General features: G+C 30.0%; 2 protein-coding genes across 2 annotated transcripts in view; one reads left to right on the forward strand and one right to left on the reverse strand.

The window, feature by feature from the left end:
* On the reverse strand, positions 1-25984 carry Cyt-c1 (Cytochrome c1). Its single transcript, XM_075369999.1, has 8 exons — positions 25844-25984; positions 17196-17243; positions 14211-14362; positions 12537-12669; positions 11753-11917; positions 10700-10828; positions 6741-6860; positions 1-664 (listed from the first exon to the last, which is right to left on the reverse strand). Exons 1-8 carry the CDS (start codon positions 25913-25915, stop codon positions 548-550), a joined length of 936 nt encoding a protein of 311 aa, XP_075226114.1. The 5' UTR covers positions 25916-25984; the 3' UTR covers positions 1-547.
* Positions 25985-26386: 402 nt separating this feature from the next.
* Positions 26387-27032, forward strand: part of tral (LSM14 family protein trailer hitch) — a 48575-nt gene continuing 47929 nt past the window's right edge. Inside the window, exon 1 of the mRNA XM_075370001.1 lies at positions 26387-26608. Within this exon, the coding sequence (XP_075226116.1) occupies positions 26491-26608 (118 nt within the window). The 5' untranslated portion in view covers positions 26387-26490. The remainder of the gene's footprint in view (positions 26609-27032) is intronic.

Genomic DNA, 27032 nt, shown 5'->3' on the forward strand with positions numbered 1-27032 from the left:
TTCAAGAGTAAACATCTTATTTTTATTAAACAATTTAACAAAAGATTGTAACTGTAAAGCATTTATTACATAACATGACCCACTAATTAAGAACAAATAACATATGTACAGAATAAATTAACAATAAAGTAATCATTTATTACATATTATCATTCTAATATTACAGTTTTGTTTTATTCAATCCTTTTATGTAATTTATTTTATTGTACACATTAATATCAGAAAACAAACATTAATACAACAATTAAAAACATTTTAAAGTGTACACGAAATGCTTTATAAGAAGTGTTTAATAACAATAACAAATAAATTGTCAACACTTCTTGGAATATTTATAAAATATGAATGACAGTTACATGTTGTGTTAACATATAACGGCAGTATGTATTAAAAAGAAAAAATAACAAACAATTATGCTTTTTGGCATTTATTCTAGTCGCCCGTAAAATGACTCAAAATGAATACTACAATATCTCCACTTTTTGTTCTCTTTCTACAAACGGTTTATCCGCAGAATGAACTAATATTGCTTAATATATATCAATAATTATGATGTCGGTTTAGAAGGTGGTTTAAAGGCAATTTTTCTTGATTTTAACACAGTCCACTTATGTCTTTTCCAGTAAATACACATTCCAAGAATGACAGATGAAATAAATAATGTCTGAAACAAATTCAATATAACAATTGAGATTAATAATGAGGTTACAGTACATACAATTTAAATATAATCACACTAGTCTACAAGAGCACAGTCTAGTCTAGACTTTTTCTTATACAGATAATTTTGATATTTTTATGTATTTTTTGACACTAATTCAAACATAACAAAGTATAACCTAAGGGCTTCATTTGTTTTGAAATTTGTACTTGTAAAAAAACAAAAATTGTTAAATCAAATTATTTTCTCCATTAAAAATATAACATGATGTCTGAAGATATCTATAAATGAACCATACTTATAAATGGTTTACAGGGGAAGAAATTGGAGGTCAAGGTATTAGTATAATAACTTTGAATATAATTATTTACTATGACTAATTCCTTCAAGGAAAAATTAATTTATCAAAGTAATATAATTTAATTAATAGCCTTCATTAATATCATAATTGGTATAGATATTTCAAACACTACTTTTACTGTGGAATAACCCAAGACTTGAGAATCAATTTCATTTCAGCTTTTATGCAAATACAGTTGTGAATTTGGTCTTGTTTATTACTAATCTTTCTTTCCACAGAAATGTATAGTTTTTGTTGTACTTCATATATTGCTTGTGTATTATTAGAAATTTATATATAAAAATCCCTCTCAAATGACCCTCAAAACCCACAATAACCCCCTCAAATGGATGACTACATCATCCAAACAATTTTTAGTGTGTGAGGTGAATTAGCTTTTAAATCTCAAAAAAGAAACATTATTACTTTGGTTAAAAACCCATATGAACACTATATGCAAAACTGAAGATATAGAGAGAGCGAGCCTATGACCACCCGATAGACTGTTAATTTTTTATCACAAAAATCAAAGGCATCACAACTAAATTCAAGAAATTGTTCCATATTCTAGTTTTCCTTCAGTCGTTAGATCTATTCTACATATTGAAGTGTTAGCTATTCCAGTTCCATCAGAAATGTGGAGTTTAGAATAAAATATTCATGATAAAGAAGGCTATGGTAATTTAGAAAGTAAAGAGGGTCCAATTTCCAAGACATGAGCACTACAGAACCTCATAAAATTATTCAAGCAGAACCTAATGATCTGTTCATGATCTTAACTTTTGTTTAAAATGTAGTCAAGAATTACTGGCGTCTAGGTTGAAAGGCTGGATGGAACATTCTCAAAATCCAAAGAAGGAATATTTTTTGCACCACAGATTCATAAGCTAATTAAGGATGCAGACTCTGGGAGGAATTTAAATGAATATAAGAAAGCAGCATCATATCAAATATTGTTAAATCATTCACGGACAAAAAGAAGATAGAAATATGTAGAACTAGTGAGTGAACTTCTTGAAAACTATAAAAAACTGAGATGCAATATGTACTTAAAATTACACATGTTACATTCACATTTGAACCTCCGCGCTGTGATGAGCACAGTGAACCCTTACACCAGGATATATCAATGATTGAGACACGCTACTAAGGAAAATGGAGTCTGAATATATTTGCCAATTACTGCTGGAAACTAAAAAGGGACATTCCAGGAAAAATCATATTACATAAGATCACTTTACAGCTATAAAATTTCTTTTAAAAAACCAGGTTCTTTAAATCAGTATTACTAACAAACCCTGCCATCTATTCAATTCTGACTCCAGATCTGAAATCAATGCAAAAAGTACTATAAAACACACCTTATTAAATGCAAATAATCGAAAAAAAATTAATGTGATCACCTAAGCTTTTTCTATCAAATTCTATTTTATTACATTACCTTTAATATCATTTGAAATTTATTTTATTTTTTTCCCCCAAAGAAAATGTGGCTCTCTGCATTTTCAAAAGCAATAATGGAGGCGCCTTCCTTGGTAAAATAGTCCCCCGTTCGGATCTCCGGGTGGGGACTACTAAGGAAGGGGGTCACCAGAAAAGTAAAAAATAACATTCTACGAGTCGGAGCGTGGAATGTTAGAAGCTTAAAAAAGGTTGGTAGGGTAGAAAATTTAAAAAGGGAAATGGATAGGGTAAACGTGGATATAGTAGGAATTAGTGAGGTTCGGTGGGAAGAGGAAGGCGACTTTTGGTCGGGTGACTTTAGAGTAATTAACTCAGCGTCAAATAATGGGCAGGCAGGAGTAGGTTTCGTGATGAACAAGAAGATAGGGAGGAGAGGAGTATTTCAAGACGCATAGCGATAGAGTCATTGTAATAAGGATAAAATCGAAACCTAGACCGACAACGATTGTTAACGTCTATATGCCTACAAGAGCCCATGATGATGATGATGAGGTAGAAAGTGTATACGAAGAGATTGATGAACAATTAAACACGTAAAAGGAGATGAAAATTTAATAATAGTTGGAGATTGGAATGCAAGCATTGGAAAAGGCAAGGAAGGAAATGTAGTGGGTGAATACGGGCTGGGCAAAAGGAATGAAAGAGGGGACCGACTTATAGATTGCAAACACCCAATTTAAAAATCATAATAGAAGAATATACACTTGGAAAAAGCCAGGCGATACTTTAAGGTATCAGATAGATTATATCATGGTTAAGCAAAGATTTAGAAATCAACTCGTTGACTGCAAAACTTACCCTGGAGCAGACATTGATAGCGACCATAATTTGGTGATAATGAAATGTAGATTGGGGTTTAAAAACCTGAAGAAAAGGTGTCAGATGAATCGGTGGAATTTAGAGAAGCTTGAAGAAGAGAAGGTAAAGAAGATTTTTGAGGAGGACATCGCAAGAGGTATGAGTAAAAAAGATAAGGTAGAAAATGTAGAAGAAGAATGGGAGAATGTTAAAAAGGAAATTCTTAAATCAGCAGAAGCAAACTTAGGCGGAACAAAGAGAACTGGTAGAAAACCTTGGGTTTCAGACGATATATTGCAGCTGATGGATGAACGTAGAAAATATAAGAATGCTAGTGATGAAGAAAGTAAAAGGAACTATCGGCAATTAAGAAATGCTATAAACAGGAAGTGCAAACTAGCGAAAGAAGAGTGGATTAAAGAAAAGTGTTCAGAAGTGGAAAGATAAATGAACATTGGTAAAATAGACGGAGCATATAGGAAAGTTAAGGAAAATTTTGGGGTACATAAATTAAAATCTAATAATGTGTTGAACAAAGATGGTACACCAATATATAATGCGAAAGGTAAAGTTGATAGATGGGTGGAATATATTGAAGAGTTATACGGAGGAAATGAATTAGAAAATGGTTTTATAGAGGAAGAAGAGGAAGTTGAGGAGGATGAAGTGGGAGAAACAATACTGAGATCTGAATTTAAGAGAGCATTAAAAGATTTAAATGGCAGAAAGGCTCCTGGAATAGACGGAATACCTGTAGAATTACTGCGCAGTGCAGGTGAGGAAGCGATTGATAGATTATACAAACTGGTGTGTAATATTTATGAAAAAGGGGAATTTCCGTCAGACTTCAAAAAAAGTGTTATAGTCATGATACAAAAGAAAGCAGGGGCAGATAAATGTGAAGAATACAGAACAATTAGTTTAACTAGTCATGCATCAAAAATCTTAACTAGAATTCTATACAGAAGAATTGAGGAGGAGTGGAAGAAGTGTTAGGAGAAGACCAATTTTGTATCAGGAAAAGTATAGCGACAAGGGAAGCAATTTTAGTCCTCAGATTAATAGTAGAAGGAAGATTAAAGAAAAACAAACTAACATACTATGTGTTTATAGAACTAGAAAAGGCATCCGATAACGTAGACTGGAATAAAATGTTCAGCATTTTAAAAAAATTAGGGTTCAAATACAGATAGAAGAACAATTGCTAACATGTACAGGAAACAAACACCAACAGTAACAATTGAAGAACATAAGAAAGAAGCCGTAATAAAGAAAGGGAGTCCGACAAGGATGTTCCCTATCTCCATTACTTTTTAATCTTTACATGGAACTAGCAGTTAATGATGTTAAAGAACAATGAAGATTCGTAGTAACAGTACAAGGTGAAAAGATAAAGATGCTACGATTTGCTGATGATATAGTAATTCTAGCCGAGAGTAAAAAGGATTTAGAAGAAACAATGAACGGCATAGATGAAGTGCTACGCAAGAACTATCGCATGAAAATAAACAAGAACAAAACAAAAGTAATGAAATGTAGTAGAAATAACAAAAATGGACCACTGAATGTGAAAATAGGAGGAGAAAAGATTATGGAGGTAGAAGAATTTTGTTATTTGGGAAGTAGAATTACTAAAGATGGATGAAGCAGGAGCGATATAAAATGCCGAATAGCACAAGCTAAACGAGCCTTCAGTAAGAAATATAATTTGTTTACATCAAAAATTAATTTAAATGTCAGGAAAAGATTTTTGAAAGTGTATGTTTGGAGTGTCGCTTTATATGTAAGTGAAATTTGGACAATCGGAGTATCTGAGAAGAAAAGATTAGAAGCTTTTGAAATGTGGTGCTATAAGAGAATGTTAAAAATCAGATGGGTGCATAAAGTGACAAATGAAGAGGTATTGCGGCAAATAGATGAAGAAAGAAGCATTTGGAAAAATATAATTAAAAGAAGAGACAGACTTATAGGCCACATACTAATGCATCCTGGAATAGTCGCTTTAATATTGGAAGGACAGGTAGAAGGGAAAAATTGTGTAGGCAGGCCACGTTTGGAATATGTAAAACTAATTGTTAGGGATGTAGGATGTAGGGGGTATACTGAAATGAAACGACTATCACTAGATAGGGAATCTTGGAGAGCTGCATCAAACCAGTCAAATGACTGAAGACAAAAAAAAAAAAATTCATTTGAAATATAAACTACCAAAATACAGTTATTAGATAAGTTAAAAACTTACCATTCATTAATTTCCAATAACTAGCTTTTGCAGTATCCTGCATCTTCAGTTTGCATTAAATTCTATATCTATTACATTAAAACATATTTTTTAAATGTTTTAAATGACGAACCATTAAAAAAATGCAAAGATGTGAGATATAAAAACTAGTAACTGGAAATTAATATTGAAAGTTTAACTTATATAATTACTGTGTTTTGTTGATTTATATTTCATACAATATTACTTTTTATTACACAAGTGATCAATATTGTATTTATTTATTTATTTATATGTTGTTAATTATTAATTATTTTTATATAACAAAATGATCAGATAACCAAACAATGAAAATACAATATAGTGGATTTTAAAATATTGTAGTGCTAAATAAAGATACATTTAGTGAAAACTCTTTCAGTGCACTAGTATTAATTTTAAAGATATTTTGGGGAGATGCAAGCAAATAATAAAGATCTTTATAAACATATGGAAAAACTTTTATTAACCACATAAATCAGATAACCAGACATCCAGTTTTTTCTGAAATCATCCAGGAGAAAGTGGTTCCTCATAGGTTCAATCCCTTTAATCATTACACTATTTGTGCCTTATCCCAAACTTCCCTTTATTTTTCGAATTAAGTAAAATATTAAGTACACTGAAGTATAAAAAAATTTAAAATACCAGTCAAATGAAGCTATAAAGATCTTAATCATCTTTGATAAAAATCTCATTAAAATTTCACACTTGATATTTTAAGTATAGTAAAACTTATGTACTACATTGTATATAAAATATTTTTGCTTGATATTGAAACTGACCATAGATTACAGTGGTCACCACTGTATTGCTGTTGCATTCCTGCATTGCTGAAAAGCCAGGAATTCTTTCTGAATTCTCTTACTAGTGACAAAATTGATTTTTTTCAGTTTCATCTTATTTTTAATATTTTATTGTAAAAAAAACTGGTAGGGGTATTGAATAAAGTGGGAATACTGGCCATTAATTATTTGTGTCATCAATAATCAAGGCTTCCGAATGATACATTACTAATTATTAAATTTTCATATTAAGGATGGTTTTCTCAATGATTCTAATATATAAAAAAAGAGCTAAATTTTTATTTATTCATATTGATAAAAACAGGCTGAGCCCAATTACAGTGATATAAATGCTATAGAAATTTAGATATCACACTCTCAGATCTGAATATATATATCACTTCAACTGATTACCAATTATTTCATACATACCTTAAGAGCAAACAATTGTCGAGTGTCGTTATCAGGATTTGCAGCCCATGATAAAAATGTGCAAACATCTTTCGCTAACTGACTTTGAGATGCTGGTGTTCCATCACTATATTCAATGATCTGTAAAAAAAATTATTTTTTACACCATTATCTTGCTCTTTAGCTATTTTTTAAACTAAGAGCTATAATAATCCAAATAGAAGAGGTCCCCCTCTATATATATATATAAGATGCCCCTATAGAATATAGGGAGGCTAATAGAGGCACCATCTAAAGTTAAGGAGGAAATAGCCTGATAGTAGTATTTCCTCATTCAGTGGCATACTGGCAGCCTTTTCCACCCCATTACATGCTAGTGTGAATCAGAGGTGATCACCTCTAACTATTTCAGTGTCAGCTAGCTGACACTGAAATCAAAAAATTTAAGCAATAGCAACAATTAATATTGATTAATTATCAGTGACTTTAAATGGATTTGGGCATTATTAAGAAATTAAATTCAACAGAACAAATTTCAGTACGTGGACACATAAAATATTTATAATTATTAAATTAATAACTAACTAAACTACCAGATTAATTGATAGACAGCACCCAGTTTGAAAACAAGTAACTTGGACTCCTTAATGTAATATTTATCAAATCATTTTATTACTGAAGTTTACTTTCCTGATTTATTTCCTTTCTGCAAAAATATTATTTCACAATTGTAGTTATATGAGAAGATAAATGTGAATGAATTAGGAAGATGTTCTCCCAATTAAAGTTTAATAATTAGTATTTCACTGTATATATTAACTGGTTTACTTTCCTGATTTATTTCCTTTCTGCAAAAATATTATTTCACAATTGTAGTTATATGAGAAGATAAATGTGAATGAATCAGGAAGATGTTCTCCCAATTAAAGTTTAATAATTAGTATTTCACTGTATATATTAACTGGTTTACTTTCCTGATTTATTTCCTTTCTGCAAAAATATTATTTCACAATTGTAGTTATATGAGAAGATAAATGTGAATGAATTAGGAAGATGTTCTCCCAATTAAAGTTTAATAATTAGGATTTCACTGTATATATTAACTGGTTGAGTAGAATTATCCTAAAAAGTTCCTTCAATACTAAAGATAATACATTGAAAAATAAGTTAATTTAAATTTATGTAATTGTAAGAAATTAAGAATTTTAAAAGTAAGAAGTTATATCTGACTATTTTAGAAAATTGCATTAATTAGAAGTTATACTTTTTGTCAGGTTTGGTCGATAAGTGAAATAGCCTTTATGAATCATTCTTAGAATATTTAATTGTTTATCAACCATAAAGAGATCATTCTTAGTAGGAGAGGAGGAAGACATGTTTCAAATGACTCCAATCCAAAAATGTTAGAATTCTTAATGTTAATCAACTTCCGACTTGTTTACTTCCATTGCTGATTGCTGGAGTAGTTGATAACAAAACTATATGCACAGTGCCACTGTACGAGTAATAATCGGTCTTATTCCTAACAGGCTATGCATCACATAATGAGTCAGATTTTACTAGAGTATGCATTTTGATTTTATGAGCTAATACTAGTTTTTTTCACCAAATTCAAATTTTATTTCATTTTAAAATTTACGATTTGATTACGTACATTTTTATGTCTTTTGCTAATTTTTGTTCAAACTTTGATATGTAGGCCTTTGGTACATTTTTAATAGCTGCATTTTATAATGAGCGTACAGCAGAAACATAAGCATTATCTTCTGGTGATAAAACAAGGATTATAAAAGAGGTAAATAAAGGATAACAAAAAAGACTACTCAGGAATTGGAATTCCTTTTTGAATGCACTTCATCGACAATTTAAAAAAATGAAAATATTGTCCTTTTACAAGAATATTCTATGAATGTGAACCACAAAAGAAGAGAGCTAGAATCCGCCGACATTGATGAATGTGTGATAAAATGATTCAAATAGTGTACAGATAATACTGTCAGTTTCAGGGGTCCAAAAAAGCACAGATGTTTGCAGGGGCGTTTTTATATTTCTAATTTTTACATAATACTATATACATTTTATCTTTTCCAATGTAATTTACTACTGTAATACATTATTATAGATTAACTTAAATTTTTATTAAATTATGAAATTTTTCTGTACAATTTTTGAGTTTCATTATTTTACCTCTCTAAATAGAAAACTCCATAAATTAAAAAAAAAAATGGTCCCTTGAGATGCAAATTAGATAGATTTGACTGTATTGTCTATACAGATCCAGAACTCACATCATTTGATCTTGTGAATTAATCGTTGGAAGCTTTTATAAGCATTACCTCATGCTATGACTTTCTACTGTCAAATGACAGTCCCATCTTCAAATGGAGGAATAAAAGTGATGTCTCCAATTTTTTTCCTATTACACTAGTTTCAAATTTAACTAAAGACCACTTTTGTTTCTAATATATGTGAATGTTATCTTTGGATAGGTGCTTTTTTTACACCGATATAGTAGTATTAAGCTCAGAAAAGACCTGGCAAGAGATTTTTGGGAAAGTGAATACTTATGTTGTGCTTGCAAATAAATGGTTAACTGAAAACCGTTTAACAATAAATATTGAAAAGGGAGTCTGTCTTTATAGCGCACTCAAACTATTATACTACAAATTACACAAAACTTTCGATAAAAATTCAAGATTGTGAAATAAAAGAAGTTCAATATACCAAACATCTCAGATTAGAACTATAAATCCACATTTAAAATGGAATGAACATATAGCAAAACTCTTGAGGCTTTTGAACTCATATATGCTGCTTTTCATATACTACAGATATTTAATAGTATAACAAGCTACGGTGTAAGACCTTGAGGAACAGCATATGATAATGCATTAACTTATCTGAACTTCAAAACAGAATTTTGAAAAAATAATGAAAGAAATACTATTGAACAATCTCTGCCAATAAAACAAACCTATATTTTATTTGTGTCAGACCTTCACTATGAAAAACTAAAAAATAAATTTCTTGACATCAAATAGTACTAATAGAAACAACAAATCTATGAACTTGTCAAATATCAGATTAAACGTTAGGAACAAATCTTATCTATGTTGCTGCACTACATTTTAGAAGATTGCCTGATTTGTATAAAGCATTATCAGTCAAATCCACATTAGAGTAGAATAAAATAAAAAATACTTAGTAATTAAAAATTAGGTTTATATTTCATATACGCATATGTTTTATGTAATCTTTCTGAATCTTTAATAAATCTTTGTAATTTTTATATCCAGGTCTCAACACAGGGTCCAACTGCCAGCAGAACTGATTCACTTTATTTATAGATATGTATCATGTTACATCAGAGATCCCATTCACAGTTGTCGTCCCCTCTCCCATGGAGATCTGATAGGGGGACTTGAAATTCTGGAACAATGCAGATCCTGATGGGTTTTCTTAGAAAGGTTACTTATGATGATTTTCCGTTGCCTTCTGTATTTAAAGCAATTATATCATAATTACATTATTTTTACAAATGAAACTGTCGTCATTGTGATAGTCTTAATATCAGAATTCTCTTAAGCATTCAATGTAAGAAAAAATTCTCATCTTTCAGCAAAAACTTGGCTCATCTGTGATTTCTTGTTTTGATCTTAATATTTATTCTTCAGTCATCTGTATCGTTAAAAATTTCATTTAGAAAATACAAAAAAGTTTTGTAAGAATATACACTTTTCTACAAGACATGTGCTTCATAATAGGGCTTAAAACAGGTTTTAAGGCTTTGGGACAAACCAAAACAGAATGAAAAAATTGTGACTACTGTTAATAAATAATTCAACACACTCACTGAAGCTTTGAGAAGGCAGAAGTCACCAAAACACTTTCATTAAAAAAAATTATGTTAATAATAATATTTTCGTTAACTTTAAATAAATTATATCTATAAAAATAGTTTCACTATAAAATAACATTACCTCATTGTAAAGTGCTTGTGCCATACCAATAGCACCTCCAGGGAAATAAGGATTATAATATTGACCTTCACGAATTGTTATACCAGCAGGTGCATCGCAATACCCAGTCAGCAAAGAAAATACATAATTCTGGAATTAAGAAATTACAAATTATTAAAAAAAAACAGGAATAGAAAAGAATTAATGCTTGAATTTTTAACCAAAGAGATCATTGAACATAATGATAGTCATCATACAGAGATGTATTGCAATTGGCCTAGGTTTTGATTATACTATTGTTTTACTTTGTTTCATCTCTTGAGAAATAATTAATTATTACTACAGTTTTAAGTTTAAAAAATATACATAAATATCAGGTGGCATCAATTTCATCTACAACAAAGTCAAATGATATATCATTCTGCTTTAATGCATCTGATTAAAATGTTACATTTGTCATCATTATTAAATGCTTCTTATGCCTGCATACATACCAGACAAAGATACTAGTTAATAGCTCTTGGGATCCTTCAAAATATGTGAAATATGATTTGAAATAAAAGAATGGCGATTAGATTATAGTTTAGTGATTGTTTATATGAATCATGTAGACCAAACAGAAAAATTTAACATTCAGACTGGTGTTATGCGGCAATCAGTTTTGAAGTCAATAACAGAAGTTGCACCAATCAAAAAACATTTTGTGTAAAACTGTATTAGTTATTGTCTTGTATGTAAAAGTTTTTTTTTTTTTATAAACCACCAAAAGTGTCTGTTTCATTTGTAATCAGCCTGGAAATAGAGGTAAATTTTGTTTTTGTCATTTCTGAACTGTAAGGAATGCTTTTATTTGACAAAAATATCACTGTTCACATATATTACCACAATGCAAAATTTCTTACAAACAACTTTAAGATTTTATATTAAAGAAAAGGTTTGAAGAGAATAGTTTTTGGTATATGTTTTTTGTATTAATATTTAACCAAGGAATAAAGAATAATTATGCAATGAAAAAATTAAATAATTTCAACAAAAATAAATACATACATATATTAACTATAATATGAAACTTACTTCACCACCATGACGAGCCATTGTGATATATGTCAGATCCGGTGGATAAGCACCATTGTTAGCAGCTCTAGCAGCTTCTTCATTAGGATATGGACTGGGGAAGTAATCAGATAATTTTCCAGGTCTTTTGAAGTAAGCACCAGTGTCATCAGGCCCATCTTCAATCTGGAATAAAAGAGCAAATCTAAAAAAAAAATATATATAAAAAAGGAACAACTGAAAACACTATGTTTTCTTGGTCATTACCAATTAATTAATTACCTTCAGTCTTGAATTGCAGTTATTAATTTACAATGAATATTATATGTGTGAAATTGATTTATGCATCAAAATTAGTTTACACATTACATTAGCAAATAAGAAAAAAGTTATTACTATAATAAATTGTTATCAGTAATAAAACAGATTCAGGATTTTTTAAATTATGTATTTTATGTTAAAATTTATTTTCAACTACTTCTGACTATTCCACATTTTAGGTGGAATTAGACTTCAATATATTGAAGTCTAAATGAAAATTCTGACATCAGTAGGAGTCCAGGATCACAGATCTTAAATGCAAGTATGCATACACAACACACATTTTGAGCATCCTTGATGAATTGTCTGCTTTCTTTTACTTGGATTTTTGTTTAATCCAGAAGAAACTTAATCTATGAACCATGGTAGTTTTCCCAGCACATTATCACAAATATAACATAAAATAATAACAGGCTAAAATAATGTCAGTTAATTCTATAAAATAATACTGAACAGAAATCTGAATAAATAATATTTTATTAACCATCTGTTCTTCTGCTTCAGCTTTGGCCTCTTCTTCTGTAAAGCAAACTCCAATAAGCTCACGATATGCAACATACTGAAGACCGTGACAAGCAGCACAAACGTTTTTGTAAACTTCAAATCCTCTTCGAATACTGAAAACAAAATACATTTTGAATAAAAACAAAAAAGTAAAAGCAAGGTAGAACTGTAACTATCTAGTCACTTTCAATAATTTGCTTACTTACTTAAGCATAACTAATCAAATTTATGGATGATCATAAGTACTGGTTGATTGGAGTAAGAAAAATTAAAAGGTTTTGCAATAAACATAAACAACTAAAAATGATAAAAATAAGTATTTAAAATTTTAAAGGTCACTATGGATGGTTATGGGGAATACTGAAGGCTTAACAAGGAATATAATGGATTCATTGTAGCTTATTACAAGTTAACTATACACATTATTAAATTAATTACTGATCAAGCAGCAAGTGTCATTAGAATTCTGTAAATGTAATGAATTTAGAGACAATAACATCACTTTAAAAAGACATAGAGCAAGCCAAGCCCAGCACTACATTGTATTATTATTACATCCCCATTTTTCTGAAGTTTGCTTTAAGTGTAAGGTATCAAAGACATCAGGTATTAAAACTGCCACACATGCATAGGTACTGACTTAACTAGGCACAACTGTTTAGATATTAATTTGTTGCCATTGTATGGTATGCATGAATTTTTTTTATAAAACTTGTGATGTGTATGCACTCAGCAACTCATGAAATACTTTTTTTGTATGAATGTAATTTTTAAATCTGATTCAAATGAAATAATGTGTGGCAAATGAAGTCAGTACCTATGTATGTGTGACAGTTTTAATACCTGATGGTCTTTGATACCTTACCCTTAAAGCAAACTTTAAAAAAATGGGGATGTAATAATAATACAATGTAGTGCTGGGCTTGCTCTATGTCTTTTTAAAGTGATTTTATTGTCTCTAAATTCATTACATTTACAGAATTCTAATGACAATTGCTGCATGATCAGTAATTTAAAATTCCCTGTCAAATGACAAATTCTTATAGTGTTGGACAGACATCAGTAATTCAAAATTCCTTTGTACTGAACTCAGGCTAACATGTATGCAGCAATAATATTAAAAGTAATTTATTATATATAAGAAATACAGTTAATGTAAAAAAAAATAGGTAAACAGCTTCAAATTAGCAAAATTAACATTTATTATTTTTTCACTGCAGTAGATTTATTTATAGTAACATATTATGGACATAACAAGCTTGACATTACAGGCCATTTTTAATTTTTCTAACAAACATATTTACCTGACAACACAATTTTGGCAGGGAAATTTCACACAGCATGAAATCTAATGACTTGTAGCAACTGGCCTAGTAAATGCAATTTTGGCCACTGCCATTTTATTTTCAATTCCTATATTTAATTTTCATGATGTTATTTTTTTAAATTTCAGTGTATCGTGAAACCAATAAGTTGTAAGTGATTCAACACTTACTTGCATTGCATATACCCAGCAAGTTTATTTAAGGTTTAAACTGAATGAGATTAACTGTCTGTCCTTGGAACTGTTTTTGTTCAAAAAAAAGTATCAATTTTAAAATTGATAACTGTTAGTCTATCAATTTTTAAATCTCTTAAGAATTACTCTCCTGACCTGGCATGATCATAAGTTGAGAAAAGTCCATTATGAGACCAAGGAAGTTTAGGGGGGTGAAGTTCAAGCTCACCAGCATTTACAAATGACTGTTCAAGAGCATATATCAGTGCTCCTGCACTTCCAGTAACAACTCCGATACTTGTAAGAAACTGAAATAAAAAAAAATAAAAAATTACATATACAACCATAGGATATATTACTTACATAAAAATGAGATAATAAATTACAACATAGATGTAATTATATATTAATGAAACAGGATTTGACAAGTAAACACTTTTCTTTTGATCAACTATCACATTCATTACCCGTTCTCAAGTAACATTCTCTATCCAAGGGAGTCCTGTTCTTAGTTACTCATTCATTTCTATGTGTTATATGAATAAATAAACATACCTATTAGATGAATAATAGCATAAAGGTCTTTCCACTGATCCAATTTACTAGTATAAATGGTTTCTACTTTCTGATCTTTCACTTCCTAATTTCTTTTCATTATATTGTCACACCAATACCACATAATAATTATTCATTTAATTATAGTGTTTTACTCATAATTTGCTATTTAATATAATAAGATCTGCTCTATCAATTATCAAACGCTATGTAGAAGCAAGATTTTTTCTGGTCATATTCCTGCTAGAATTACTTATGTATAATAAATTAAATATATCGCAGATGGCAATAAATGATTTATTCTGGACATAATATAATTTTATTAATTTTTAGAAGACAATGTGTCCCCCTCTTTTTCTAACCTTTGGAAAATTTATTATCTAATGTTAAACCGTTTTTGAAATGTTAAACAAGCCTACCCAGTAGCTGTTTCTTGCCATAAAAAATTCGTAATGTTACGTCAGAGATAATATTTCTTTATTAAAAGAATAAAAATTAAAAGGCAAAACCAAAATAGAACGAAAATTAAATTCAGAAAGCTGATGGGAAAGTTAAACAACAAACAGGACAAAGTATAGTGAATCTATTATTCTAATCATATGTAACCTATATGGTTAGGCGACTTGTTTAGTGGAATCCCTTAACTACCGACCTCCATAGAAGAGGGAGTGTCCCAGCCTTTCATCCAAAAGGTCCCAGATTTGAAATCCGGGTCAGACATGGTATTTTTCATTTACTACAATATCTCCATTCCATATTCCCATGCTTCAAGGCTGGGTGGTATATTAATCATAACCAGAAAAATCTGCATACACAGAAAATTAAAAAATTAATAAACTAGTCAATTTTTACATTAAATAATATTTTATAATACTTGGCTACTAATCGGTCAGTGTAGGATGCAAAGTTCTAATTTAATGAGATATTTTCATAAATAACATGTTATTGTAGCACAAGCGGTAAAACATACCACATTCATTTTACAAAGTAAATTTTTCTAAAAAGTTTATTTATAATAGTAATTTTCTTCCTGTTCATTATTTTTTTAACATGTTAAGCTTATAGAAAGAGGATGCAATACTAATTGTTTTCTCACATCAACTACCTTGATCACAAACACAAAACATAAATTCAAGCCTGCCTGTGTCACAACATGGATTAACACAATTATAAATTAATTTATTCTGTTATTGGAGAAAAAAATTCATGAGTTCCCTATAACTATGATGATACATTATCAAGAATGGATACAAAAATATTACGCTTTGAAATTACAAAACATTCGACAATGAAATATTTTTATTGGATTTAAACTTATTTAGATACAAATAAATTATGGATTTTATAAATGTATCATGTCTACTGCATAAAATAGGCTAACTCTTTTACATGTTTTAATTTTAAATTACAGGCAAACTAAAAAATAGGAGGGGGTGTCACTGCCCAAGAATCAAACAGGAAAAGAAAAAAAATAATTATGTAATTCAATACATCTTACAAAATAAATTATATTATTATTTTTAAGTGATTAAATTATTAGCTATAGGGGGTTTTGAATTTCTGTTACTTACTCAACAAAGATCCCATCTCCAAAGACAAATACATAAAAGATCTCAAACCACCCCAGAGAAACAAATCGCTTACATAATGCTATTATCAACTGCCTAGAAATCTTTACACATAAAGATCATGGTTTAGTACTCTTAGTATAAAAATAATGATGGGCAACAAAATTTAAATTAATACAATTTTCTTTTGTAAAATCAGACACATCTTAAGAGAGGAAAGACCAGAGTATTACTAACAGGACAGATTGTTACTTGTATTTCAGTACACTTGGCACACTGATACAAAACAATAAATCCAGCTGTATGAAGGAGCCAGTGGAAACGATTTAACTCGCTTTCTCTAGAAAGCTTGGCATGAAATGTTTATTCTCAAGAAAGACTATGCCGTATATGGAAGCACTAACATATTATGGTTACCTACAATCATTATAATCATAGTAGTACCCAAAATAAGTTAAGATTTGACTCTATTCCATTTGACCTTGAAAATAATATTTTCATGTTAATTTTAATTTCTTTTTAATATCTATATAAACAGTTAAATAAATTTTCCTCAAGTGAAAATTAAGATAATTACAAAAAAGAAATATGAAGAGTACAATATGGATTAAATGAATAAAGGGCATCTTATAGCAACAATTTTTGTTTATAAAAATGTTACGTTTTGAAACCAAAACTGATATAAGCAGCTTAACATTAGGCAACATTACTGTATATCACAGTAAGATCAATGATAACAAAATTAGTAAAGATCTCCATAAAAGGAAGCTTGAAACTGTTATGTACTAGCTAATATACAACTAACCCTTAACAGAACAAAGTTAACATTGTATAAAAGTAAATATTATATACAGCGCCCTTGTAAAATTAATTAATTTCTGTTTGATTAAAATTAAATTGTACACACTATTCTAAATACATTCACAAAAATAATTCTTGATGAATGATATTAAATAAATGATATTAATTATTGATATTTTTAATTAATTAAAACAATAATTAGACAAATAATACTTACCAATTTCTTTCCTCTAGACCAACCATTTGTTGTTGAAAATGAACAAACCTGTAAAATAAGATTCATTAAATAGTTATAAAAATAGCAGAAGTATTGTTATCAGTGCAAATACACTCAATTCTAAAAACATCCCAAATGATATGTGAGAAAATTAATCTAAAATATAATTAAATTAAAAACAATTATCAAAATATACAGAAAATATACTTACATTAGAGATACTTTTGGGATTAATAATGTGGTTCCATGAACAAGGAAGAATTATTTTAGTCAGTCCATTATTTTGAACTTTGATGAATGATCTGGGCACATGCTGTTCATATATTTTGAAAGCAACCTCTTAAAATGTCTTGCTAATCAATGAATAATTCAACAAGCAGTACAAAATAAATCTGTCCTACCATGACAGTTATATTATACCATATTGGAACATGCTCTTTGATATGTGCGATCTTCACACTTTATTTTTTTATTCTGGAGAAAATTACCTTCAAGCTCTATCAAGTCATGGGAAACTGCTGTAAACATGATATTACCCAGTACTACTTTCCAAAAATTAATATAGTTACATGTTAACATATCAAGATAAGGATTAAGTAGTCCTTGATACTGATAACACATATACATCAGAAATGTCAAATTATTTATGACTTTAGCATTTAATGCTAAAGAAAAAGATGAAAACAGCTTATTACAGATATAAATATCAAAACTTAGATAAACAGGATAAATTTCTAAATTAGTTATATAATAGTAATCTTTAATAATTAACAAAGTAAATAACTTAGAAAATTTTTTGATACATCATTGAATACAGTACTTCAAGTTTCATTCCCACATAACACAATTAGTTCCCAATGTTCTCACTAGGTGGCACATTGGGAGTAATTCCATCATGGAGTCATATACTGGCGCAGAGCATGCTCAGTGTTATTTAAGGTTTCATGAATTCAAATTGGCTACTATCATTCGAAGACAATTCATGGCTAAATTTCATAACAAATCACCTCAAAGACAGTCTGTTATTGCATGGTACAATAGTTTCATTGAAACAGGTTGTGCAACACATAAGACACCAGGTCAGGGTAGACCTTCAGTTTCTGAAGCAGCAATTTAATAAGTGCAGCAAATGTTCATTCGTAGTGCGGATAAATCAACAGGACGTGCCAGGTTAAAAAATATTTCTAGGGTACAGTATAAAAGGTATTGTGTAATCGACCATCATTTAAACCCTAAAAATTACAACTGATACAAGCTTCGAATGAAAGTGATAAAGAAAAATGAACAAACATAACTGAGACTGAAGATACTTATCTTAATAAAATTGTGTTTGGTGACAAAGCAATCTTCCATACCAGTGAATGGACATAATGTTCAGATATGGGGTAAGCGGAATCCACATCATACAATTGAATTAGTACAGAAGTTGCCTAAGGTAAAAATATTTTTTGTGCTGCAAACTGTCATATAATTTATGGTCCTTTCTTTTTTGCAGAGTCAACTGTAACTGGACATGCTTGAACATTATCATATGCCACAATTACAATAAGATGTGGGGCACAGAATTCATTTTCTAGCAAGATTGCGCACCTTAATATTATCATTGTGCAGTTGTTGTGTATCTAAAAAGCAAAGTGCTGAGTTGGATTGGACGTGTTGGAGCAATTTCCTGGCCACATATGTAATTTCTGTATGAGGGTACGTTAAAGGAGTGTTTGTTCTCCCACTTTCAGGAAATGTCGACAAGTTGCAGCACTGGATAACAAAAACAGTTGCCACCATACATCAAGACATGCTTCATAGGATTTGGCAAGACATCAGATTAAAGATAGGACATCTGCCTTGTTACAAAAGGTAGCCATACTGAACATTTGTAAATTAAATTTTAAGATATACCTTCGGTTGTAACAACATTTCGGTAAGTTATTTACTTTTTTAATTATTAAAGGTTACTTTTGTGTAACTAATTTAGAAATATCCTATATATATGTCAGAACTTATACTATAGTGGAACTTACCTGACAGAAGGCAGAAACATATTGTTTGCAGATGGGAGTTCCATCAATTTTAATATATACCTTAAATGGGCTGAAGAACTGGGCAAATAACTCAACTCATTGTAAAACTAAAAAGAAAACTAGAAGCCTTCTTTTGTAAAATGAAATGTTTTATAAATAAATATTTGTACCCAGGAAGGGGCTTTTCCAATATGATTTTCGTAGCAGAAAATTTAAAAATGTTTTGTACAAAGCTTTTATTATTTATTTGTATTCGGCAACAAGATAATGCAATGCTTAATGATAGTCACCTCCTCTATGAATCATGAGACCTTGCCGTTGGTGCAACCATATCGGAGAGGTATCTGTTGAGAGCCAGACAAGATTTAGGAATCAACTCGTTAACTGTAAAACTTACCCTGGAGCAGACATTGATAGCGACCATAATTTGGTGATAATGAAATGTAGATTGGGGTTTAAAAACCTGAAGAAAAGGTGTCAGATGAATCGGTGGAATTTAGAGAAGCTTGAAGAAGAGAAGGTAAAGAAGATTTTTGAGGAGGACATCGCAAGAGGTATGAGTAAAAAAGATAAGGTAGAAAATGTAGAAGAAGAATGGGAGAATGTTAAAAAGGAAATTCTTAAATCAGCAGAAGCAAACTTAGGCGGAATAAAGAGAACTGGTAGAAAACCTTGGGTTTCAGACGATATATTGCAGCTGATGGATGAACGTAGAAAATATAAGAATGCTAATGATGAAGAAAGTAAAAGGAACTATCGGCAATTAAGAAATGCTATAAATAGGAAGTGCAAACTGGCGAAAGAAGAGTGGATTAAAGAAAAGTGTTCAGAAGTGGAAAGAGAAATGAACATTGGTAAAATAGACGGAGCATACAGGAAAGTTAAGGAAAATTTTGGGGTACATAAATTAAAATCTAATAATGTGTTAAACAAAGATGGTACACCAATATATAATACGAAAGGTAAAGTCGATAGATGGGTGGAATATATTGAAGAGTTATACGGAGGAAATGAATTAGAAAATGGTTTTATAGAGGAAGAAGAGGAAGTTGAGGAGGATGAAATGGGAGAAACAATACTGAGATCTGAATTTAAGAGAGCATTAAAAGATTTAAATGGCAGAAAGGCTCCTGGAATAGATGGAATACCTGTAGAATTACTGCGCAGTGCAGGTGAGGAAGCGATTGATAGATTATACAAACTGGTGTGTAATATTTATGAAAAAGGGGAATTTCCGTCAGACTTCAAAAAAAAGTGTTATAGTTATGATACCAAAGAGAATATAGAAGAATATACCAAAGAGAATATAGTGAAGAATATAGAACAATTAGTTTAACTAGTCATGCATCAAAAATCTTAACTAGAATTTTATACAGAAGAATTGAGAGGAGAGTGGAAGAAGTGTTAGGAGAAGACCAATTTGGTTTCAGGAAAAGTATAGGGACAAGGGAAGCAATTTTAGGCCTCAGATTAATAGTAGAAGAAAGATGAAAGAAAAACACACCAACATACTTGGCGTTTATAGACCTAGAAAAGGCATTCGATAACGTAGATTGGAATAAAATGTTCAGCATTTTAAAAAAATTAGGGTTCAAATACAGAGATAGAAGAACAATTGCTAACATGTACAGGAACCAAACACCAACAGTAACAATTGAAGAACATAAGAAAGAAGCCGTAATAAAGAAAGGGAGTCCGACAAGGATGTTCCCTATCTCCATTACTTTTTAATCTTTACATGGAACTAGCAGTTAATGATGTTAAAGAACAATGAAGATTCGTAGTAACAGTACAAGGTGAAAAGATAAAGATGCTACGATTTGCTGATGATATAGTAATTCTAGCCGAGAGTAAAAAGGATTTAGAAGAAACAATGAACGGCATAGATGAAGTGCTACGCAAGAACTATCGCATGAAAATAAACAAGAACAAAACAAAAGTAATGAAATGTAGTAGAAATAACAAAAATGGACCACTGAATGTGAAAATAGGAGGAGAAAAGATTATGGAGGTAGAAGAATTTTGTTATTTGGGAAGTAAAATTACTAAAGATGGACGAAGCAGGAGCGATATAAAATGCCGAATAGCACAAGCTAAACGAGCCTTCAGTAAGAAATATAATTTGTTTACATCAAAAATTAATTTAAATCTCAGGAAAAGATTTTTGAAAGTGTATGTTTGGAGTGTCGCTTTATATGGAAGTGAAACTTGGACAATCGGAGTATCTGAGAAGAAAAGATTAGAAGCTTTTGAAATGTGGTGCTATAGGAGAATGTTAAAAATCAGATGGGTGGATAAAGTGACAAATGAAGAGGTATTGCGGCAAATAGATGAAGAAAGAAGCATTTGGAAAAATATAGTTAAAAGAAGAGACAGATTTATAGGCCACATACTAAGGCATCCTGGAATAGTCGCTTAATATTGGAAGGACAGGTAGAAGGAAAAAATTGTATAGGCAGGCCACGTTTGGAATATGTAAAACAAATTGTTAGGGATGTAGGTTGTAGAGGGTATACTGAAATGAAATGACTAGCACTAGATAGGGAATCATGGAGAGCTGCATCAAACCAGTCATTATGACTGAAGACAAAAAAAAAAAAAATAGAGGTAGAGGAGGTAAAGAAAATTTTTGAGGAGTACATCGCAAAAGGTCTGACTAAGAAAGATAAGGTAGAAAATGTAGAAGAAGAATGGGAGAATGTTAAAAAGGAAATTCTTAAAATCAGCAGAAGCAAACTTTGGCGGAAAAAAGAGAACTGGTAGAAAACCTTGGGTTTCAGACGATATATTGCAGCTGATGGATGAACGTAGAAAATAATAACAATGCTAAGGATGAAGAAAGTAAAAGGAACTACCGACAATTAAGAAATTCTATAAACAGGAAGTGCAAACTGGCGAAAGAAGAGTGGATTAAAGAAAAGTGTTCAGAAGTGGAAAGAGAAATGAACATTGGTAAAATAGACGGAGCATACAGGAAAGTTAAGGAGAAGTTTGGGGTACATAAATTAAAATCTAATAATGTGTTAAACAAAGATGGTACAGCAAATATATAATACGAAAGGTGAAGTCGATAGATGGGTGGAATATATTGAAGGAGAGTTATACGGAGGAAATGAATTAGAAAATGGTATTATAGAGGAAGAAGAAGAAGTTGAGGAGGATGAAGTGGGAGAAACAATACTGAGATCTGAATTTGAGAGAGCATTAAAAGATTTAAATGGCAGAAAGGCTCCTGGAATAGACGGAATAACTGTAGAATTACTGTGCAGTGCAGGTGAGGAAGCGATTGATAGATTATACAAACTGATGTGTAATATTTATGAAGAAGGGGAATTTCCGTCAGACTTCAAAAAAGTATTATAGTCATGATACCAAAGAAAGCAGGGGCAGATAAATGTGAAGAATATAGAACAATTAGTTTAACTAGTCATGCATCAAAAATCTTAACTAGAATTCTATACAGAAGAATTGAGAGGAGAGTGGAAGAAGTGTTAGAAGACCAATCTGGTTTCAGGAAAAGTATAGGGCAAGGAAAGCAATTTTAGGCCTCAGATTAATAGTAGAAGAAAGATTAAAGAAAACAAACCAACATACTTGGCGTTTATAGACCTAGAAAAGGCATTCAATAACTTAGACTGGAATAAAATGTTCAGCATTTAAAAAAAAATTAGGGTTCAAATACAGAGATAGAAGAACAATTGCTAACATGTACAGGAACCAAACAGCAACAGTAATAATTGAAGAACATAAGAAAGAAGCCGTAATAAGAAAGGGAGTCCGACAAGGATGTTCCCTATCTTCGTTACTTTTTAATCTTACATGGAACTAGCAGTTAATGATGTAAAAGAACAATTTAGATTCGGAGTAACAGTACAAGGTGAAAAGATAAAGATGCTACGATTTGCCAATGATATAGTAATTCTAGCCGAGAGTAAAAAGGATTTAGAAGAAACAATGAACGGCATAGATGAAGTCCTACGCAAGAACTATCGCATGAAAATAAACAAGAACGAAACAAAAGTAATGAAATGTAGTAGAAATAACAAAAATGGACCACTGAATGTGAAAATAGCAGGAGAAAAGATTATGGAGGTAGAAGAATTTTGTTATTTGGGAAGTAGAATTACTAAAGATGGACGAAGCAGGAGCGATATAAAATGCCGAATAGCACAAGCTAAACGAGCCTTCAGTAAGAAATATAATTTGTTTACATCAAAAATTAATTTAAATGTCAGGAAAAGATTTTTGAAAGTATATGTTTGGAGTGTCGCTTTATATGGAAGTGAAACTTGGACAATCGGTGTAACTGAGAAGAAAAGATTAGAAGGTTTTGAAATGTGGTGCTATAGGAGAATGTTAAAAATCAGATGGGTGGATAAAGTGACAAATGAAGAGGTATTGCGGCAAATGGATGAAGAAAGAAGCATTTGGAAAAATATAGTTAAAAGAAGAGACAGATTTATAGGCCACATACTAAGGCATCCTGGAATAGTCGCTTAATATTGGAAGGACAGGTAGAAGGAAAAAATTGTATAGGCAGGCCACGTTTGGAATATGTAAAACAAATTGTTAGGGATGTAGGATGTAGAGGGTATACTGAAATGAAATGACTAGCACTAGATAGGGAATCTTGGAGAGCTGCATCAAACCAGTCATATTATGACTGAAGACAAAAAAAAAATGATAGTCATTCTACTTTTTGATTGACAAGATTAATTTTACAATATATGATAAATCCTAAGCCTCTCTATTATTTGAACAAATGACCATCCAAACTGAAGGCGAAGATGATACCACTAATATTTGTCTTAACAAAATCATAATTAATTTTTGAATAATTATCTTGAATTCATTTTAAAAGTACTTTTACATCCAGCAGTCCAATCTTTTTGTTACTTGACTCATACTATTACATACTAACCAGACAACTCAGATTGCACTGAATTATCATGGAAAATGCCAATTCAGGATTTTTTATTTATATACTTCTATTTGGCAAGAAAAGATGTGAATAAGTCATCATTTAATCAATATTCATAATTAAGATCCATGCAAAAGCTTTATGTAATATAGAAAAGTCTTTCACCTTATACAATACACACAAGCTACAGTTTGTTATTTTTTAAACAAAATTAATATAAACATCTTGTACTAATTTTCTAAAGTAAACAAGCAGTGAGCAGTTTAAAATTGCACCTATCTATGACTCTTCATTATGCAATTAGTCACACATATAGGTTGAGCTTGGTTCTTTTGCTACTTCCTTCAGAAAGATGATTGTATGAATTTTGGTCATCAGTCATTTGACTGATTTATGCAATTTTATAATCTTGTCTATTTTTTCTTCCTTTATATTTCTATCCTGTATTGAATGTCTTTCTGCATAGTTAACATGTAACATGATCTATTTTTGAGAGATTCAATAAGGGTATATTTTGTATGTATGATTTATATGATTAATATTTTTTGTAATTTAATTATTATAATCATTTATCATTACATCCTTTTCAGTAAAATTGTATGCAATTTCTTGTTCGTGTTTAATTGCTAATTCTTATTGATCGTATTAACTCATAATTCTTATTGTGTAAATCAAAATTACCTTTTACTTAAATGTGCACAAATATCCTTCCATTGTACATTTAAAAAACTTTCTTTATCACAATCTCTTTCTTTATCTCAAACTTGTCCTTCAAAGTTTTTTTACATTTTCAAAATTTTTTTTACATATTAAGAAAATTAGGCAAGAATAAAAGTTAGAAAATAAAACTGTTTTTGCCAAATAAAGATTAATCAAACCACTCAGTGGAATCCACACTCAAAACAAAGTGATTTTACCAAATGAATATAGAGTACATCTTTGGTGTCTGATATGTTAAATAAATTAATACTTTGTCAAAAATGCCTGACATTTTGAGTTTTAGCAAATTTTGTTTTCTGTTAAAATATTACAATGGGATAGGCATAGATTTAATTTCTTTTTAAGTCACTATTTACATAGAAAAAAATATAGTGCATTAAATCCTGTAAACCATAATAAAAAAATCAATTCAATAAGATGTAGATTTTTTTTACAAAAAAATTATTTAAATCACATAATTCATTCTAACAGTACAACTTTGTAAAGTCATGCATACCACAAGCAGAAAAAAATAAAAATAAAAATTACATGAACAAATTTACATTAGTAAACAAAACATGTAGTTAAATAAACTATCATCAAAAGAACAGCTACTTGGATGTTAAGAAAAAACCATACCCTAAAAATCTAGAATACAAAAACCATTTTAATTTAAAAAAATATCATTCCAATAATTTTAAATTTGTGAAAATATTACAATCTAATAATTACAATTTTTTTTCAACTCTAATTATAGGTTATAAATCAATAACAAAAAAATATATATATATTAGGTAAATATATATATTTCAGTATGATACCCATTATTAAATTTATTTAAAAAATTTAAATGAACTAATTTTAAGAGTCAAAATTCAGAATGTCCGAATGTCCTAGGATGAAGGTTGAAGGTTTAGCGGATTGATAAAAATAAAAATTTTTAAACTTCGGACATTTAACTGATGAAAATTTCTAATTTACTTAATTAAAAGTTACATTAATTAAAATACCTGAAACGGTGTGGCACCGGGTTTTACTTTTAAAAGACGTGTTCCGTACAATCTAGCTACACAGGCCGCCATGATGGGAAAGACAGATTACATCTAAAAAAAGTCTACTAAATCGTAAAATTATTATGAGGTGTCAAATTTTCCCAATCTTAAAACACTGTAAATTGGTGTAATAAATAACAGTATATTTATCTTAAGTCAATGAAATTATATTTTATGACTGTTTAACATTTTTCTGATTATATACAAATTATCAGCTGTTCATAAATTATTAAGTATAATCATAGATATACTTTTTTAAATTATAAAAATAACATACATTATATGTGAACAATGTGTGGTATTTTGTAATTTAACTTTAACGTTTCATAATGGGACAGGAAAACATTTAAAAGCCAAATAAGTTATTTATTATCAGAAACAAGTTCCAATTCATTTAATTAATTAATATCATAGATTAAAACAAAATTTTCCCCTTGAAGCTATTTTATATAAATATATACCTCTATGCACAAATTCGGAACCGAACCAGTGCGTCATTCACCTAGGTCCACCATTTGCCTCCGAGAGCTTGTCGTGTTATGTTAGAGCCGATGTAATGTCAATTAGTTTTTTTCTTTAGTTATTAGGTTTTTTAACGGTCAGCCATGGCAGGAATGCCCGAAATAGGAAGTAAAATTAGTTTAATATCAAAAGCTGATATAAGGTATGAAGGAAAGTTGTTTACTGTCGACCCCAATGAATGCACTATAGCATTGGCCAGTGGTAATTATAAATTGTTTCTTCTTGCAGATATTTTTCGTATTGTAGTAATTATACATAATTATTACTGTTGTAATTATAGCAGTTTCATTAGAGCAGTTAGCTGTAAAAAATGTAGAATTATAGTGTTATCTAGCTACTGTTAACGTGGGGTTATGGGTATTTGTCTAAACAAGATTGTAGTTAGTGCATACATGCATAAACATGACGAGAAGATAACTTACGGAACAGATTAAACATGTTAATTTTTGTTGTTATAGTGTTTGTTGTTAGTTATTTCTGTTTTCTTTGTTTAATGATTTTGGAATTCGTTCTTTAATCACAAAATAAGCTCGTTTAAATGATTTAATGTAATATACTAAAGATCTGAAGGTTTTAAGTAATAGTTAGATTTGAACTATTGAATTGTATCTTTTTATTAAAGTTT

This window comes from Lycorma delicatula, chromosome 6 (genome assembly GCF_047948215.1).
Source record: "Lycorma delicatula isolate Av1 chromosome 6, ASM4794821v1, whole genome shotgun sequence".
Classification (NCBI taxonomy): Eukaryota; Metazoa; Arthropoda; class Insecta; order Hemiptera; family Fulgoridae; genus Lycorma; species Lycorma delicatula.

Bases quoted from the DNA above. Each gene is read 5' to 3' on its own strand.
- Cyt-c1 (XM_075369999.1), bottom strand. From the start codon at position 25,915: ATGGCGGCCTGTGTAGCTAGATTGTACGGAACACGTCTTTTAAAAGTA. The intron at 11,918-12,536 runs GTTAATAAAATA...CTTTTATTCCAG, and splicing joins CTGAAGCAGAAGAACAGATG to ATTGAAGATGGGCCTGATGA. The intron at 665-6,740 runs GTATGTATGAAA...AATTTGTTTCAG, and splicing joins GACAATTGTTTGCTCTTAAG to ACATTATTTATTTCATCTGT.